Source organism: Camelina sativa, chromosome 6, assembly GCF_000633955.1.
Source record: "Camelina sativa cultivar DH55 chromosome 6, Cs, whole genome shotgun sequence".
Taxonomy (NCBI): domain Eukaryota; kingdom Viridiplantae; phylum Streptophyta; class Magnoliopsida; order Brassicales; family Brassicaceae; genus Camelina; species Camelina sativa.
Genome location: NC_025690.1, coordinates 14,282,848 through 14,286,008, shown reverse-complemented (window position 1 = coordinate 14,286,008; position 3,161 = coordinate 14,282,848). Strand labels below are relative to the sequence as shown.

General features: G+C 39.7%; 3 protein-coding genes across 3 annotated transcripts in view; 2 read left to right on the top strand and 1 right to left on the bottom strand.

The window, feature by feature from the left end:
- LOC104791311 (AP-3 complex subunit sigma) overlaps window positions 1–375 on the bottom strand; it is a 2,370-nt gene extending 1,995 nt beyond the window's left edge. Inside the window, exons 1-2 of the mRNA XM_010517159.2 lie at window positions 243–375; window positions 106–148 (exon numbers count right to left, since the gene is read on the bottom strand). Of these exons, the coding sequence (XP_010515461.1) occupies window positions 106–148; window positions 243–311 (112 nt within the window). The 5' untranslated portion in view covers window positions 312–375. The remainder of the gene's footprint in view (window positions 1–105; window positions 149–242) is intronic.
- Window positions 530–1,546, top strand: LOC104791312 (protein N-lysine methyltransferase METTL21A-like). The gene is made up of 2 exons (XM_010517161.1): window positions 530–1,321; window positions 1,455–1,546. The coding sequence occupies exons 1-2, from the start codon at window positions 572–574 to the stop codon at window positions 1,518–1,520; spliced, it is 816 nt and encodes a 271-aa protein (XP_010515463.1). The 5' UTR covers window positions 530–571; the 3' UTR covers window positions 1,521–1,546.
- Window positions 1,481–2,794, top strand: LOC104791313 (protein AE7-like 1). The gene is made up of 5 exons (XM_010517162.1): window positions 1,481–1,663; window positions 1,766–1,871; window positions 2,057–2,156; window positions 2,273–2,318; window positions 2,545–2,794. The coding sequence occupies exons 1-5, from the start codon at window positions 1,549–1,551 to the stop codon at window positions 2,643–2,645; spliced, it is 468 nt and encodes a 155-aa protein (XP_010515464.1). The 5' UTR covers window positions 1,481–1,548; the 3' UTR covers window positions 2,646–2,794.

Genomic DNA, 3,161 nt, shown 5'->3' with positions numbered 1-3,161 from the left:
AAAAAAAAAAAAAAAAAACCACATTCCTGTGATCTCAACCTAGATCTCTTAGTAATACAGACAATAAAATTGTTAGGAATCGAAGGTACAGAGGTGATCGAGAACCTGAAAACACGCCGCGGATCAGCTCCTGCTGCTTCTCTACAGGCTGATAACCCCAAGTTTGACAAATCAAAATCGGTCAATTTGATCGAAGAAACCAAAACTTGAAAACAATATTGATCTCAACAAGCATCGCGCACCATGTAATCGTAGAATTTAGCTAGTCGTGGCTTGCCTTGTGTGTTCATCATCATCACTGCCTTTATCATCTTTCACCTCTCCGTCTCCTCTCTTTCACTGAAACTCTCAAAAAACTCCGATCTCACATCATTCATTCACTACTACTACTACCCTGTAAACCCCTCTGTCTAGATTAGAGGCTTTTACAAATCCAATTTGATGACGACATCACCAATAATAAACCTCCACGTGTAATCAGATTCGAGTGCCCTAATTTAATCGGGATTTGAAAGTTAGTACTGAGTGGAGTAGTAGGGAGAAGCGCCGCCGTACTTTGACCACACGAACAATGCTTCAAATCGGAGATAACGAAGTCGACGGTGAAATTATCTCTTCCGGTGAATCGGAGCTTCAGATGTACCGGATCGATTCGATCGAATCAACGGTTATGATCCGGCAGTTACCGTCGTTAGGCATCTCCTTTAAGCTCTGGCTTCCTGCAACAACTCTCGTCACGCTTCTCGATAACTACCGTCGTGACCCAAGCACCAGCCCACTCACTCGCACCTTATCGACATTCCAATCCGACGGCTCAGATTCTTCTTCTAGACCGCTTAACATCGTCGAGCTCGGATCCGGAACCGGAATCGTCGGAATCGCGGCGGCTGCGACGCTTGGTGCTAATGTCACGGTGACGGATCTCCCAAACGTGATCGAGAATCTCAGATTCAACGCAGACGCGAACGCTGAAGCCGCGGCTAGAAACGGCGGGAAAGTCCACGTGGCGTCTCTCCGTTGGGGTGAAATCGATGACGTGGAGGTTTTGGGTCAAAACGTTGACTTGGTTTTAGCGTCTGACGTGGTTTATCACGACCATCTTTATGAACCTCTCCTAAAAACGCTGCGTTTAATTCTCTTAAAAGAAGGATCCAAGAGAGTGTTCCTCATGTCTCACCTCAAGAGATGGAAGAAAGAATCGATCTTTTTCAAGAAAGCTCGGAAGCTCTTCGATGTCGATGTTATACACTGTGATGATCCTCAAGAAGGTTCTAGAATCGGAGTTGTGGTTTACCGTTTTGCACCGAAAAATCAAACCTATGTAAAAGATTCTTCTTTTGTTTGTTAAATAATGGAAATGGAAAGACTTTTGTGGATCAAATCACAAGAAACATATAAATATGTCTACTTTAATACGTATTGAAGCTTCGAACCCGTGACCTTTTTGTAAGCAGGGCACTAGTACTACTAAATTAATCAAATCAATCAGGTCGTGTCCGGACACAGAGAAGCAAGGTTGAGGGAAAGAGAGAGCGCGAGAAGAAGAAGATGACTCTGGGACTGATAAACGCGAATCCAGTTGTGCAAGCCAAGAAGGAACGCCTCGTTCGTACACAAGAAGATCAGTATAGAGATGATGGTGTTGATCCTCTTGACATCTATGATATCCTTTCTTTTTTTTTTTTTACTATTTTGAGTTTTGGTTTAGTTCAATTTTGTTTTGGGGGTTTTGCTATTTTTGGGAATCTTTGACGAATATGGGCAAAGTTTGTAAGAGATATAAGAGATCCAGAACACCCTTATACCTTGGAGCAGCTAAGTGTTCTCTCTGAAGAATCTGTTACTGTCGATGACAAGCTCGATTGCATCGTGTGAGTTACTACTTACTACTATTTAAACTTCATCCTCACATCGATTTTTAGATATGATCAGAAGAATGTTTCAATTTTTTCTAATGGATTTGTCATAGGAATTGGATCCAAATACTATGGAGTTCTTTTTTGTTCTGCTTTTAGATGATTATATTGTGTTGTGTGTATTTGTGATGTTAACTCAGGATTAAGTTTACGCCGACGGTTCAGCATTGTAGTATGGCAACTATAATTGGTCTTTGTCTGAGAGCTAAGCTTAAAGGATGTTTGCCACTTCATTATAAGGTCATCTATGCTTACAAGGAAGCTCTTTCATTATTTTTCTGATCACGACCAATTCTAAAAGGTTTCTCTGGTTATATATGTTTGATTGCTTCTGTGTTTGTTTTACTCATCTTTAGGTTGATATCCTAGTGTCTCCTGGTTCTCACGCTGATGAAGATTCAGGTGAGGAAGTCTGTGTTACTAGACCGTCTCTTCCATATGCTTTCTATAAACCTTAACAATGTAGAACTTGCAAATATAATGGATTATGTGTGGAAACTATAAACTTTGCTCTTGTCCTTGGTTTAGTAGTAACTATAAATCTGGCTTTCTGTCTTTGTATTTGACGAAAGTTGATCTCTTTTGCTCTGAACTTTGATACTCATTGGGATCATATTTTACATTGCAGTGAATAAACAACTGAATGATAAAGAACGGGTGGCGGCTGCAATGGAGAATCCTAATCTCCGTCAGCTTGTGGACGAGTGTATCTACTCTGATGAGATATGATCAGATCATTTTTACTTTTACTCTCTTGTACAGGCTTCATATCCTTGGTTATATAATGCCTTATGAGGTCACTCTTTAGTCTCAACATTTTACGGTTTTCGAATGTTGAATACTACTCGATAATGATACACAACCTTTGGTCAATGTAACTGCAGTGTGAGTTACCAGCACAACTATAAAAGAAATTGCGATAGATGGTTCGATCAGGTTCCATCACTAACTTGATGTTGGTTCGATAGATGGTTCCATAGATGTTTATCTGTCATTGACTTGTAACCTATAACTTTAATATGAATCTAATCCCTAAAGGCTAATTGCTAGAATTGTGCAATTAAACACTATTAAAGCTGTGCAGTCGTCGTTGTAAAGTTGTTCTTAACAGGCAATGTAAGAGACAGACTCTCACAAAACCATAGATTTTAAGATTCTGACATAAATATCAATGTCCTGTCTCCATTAATCATACAGACCCCTGTCCTATTGTTTTTTTTTTTTTTTTTTTTTTTTTTTTTTTTT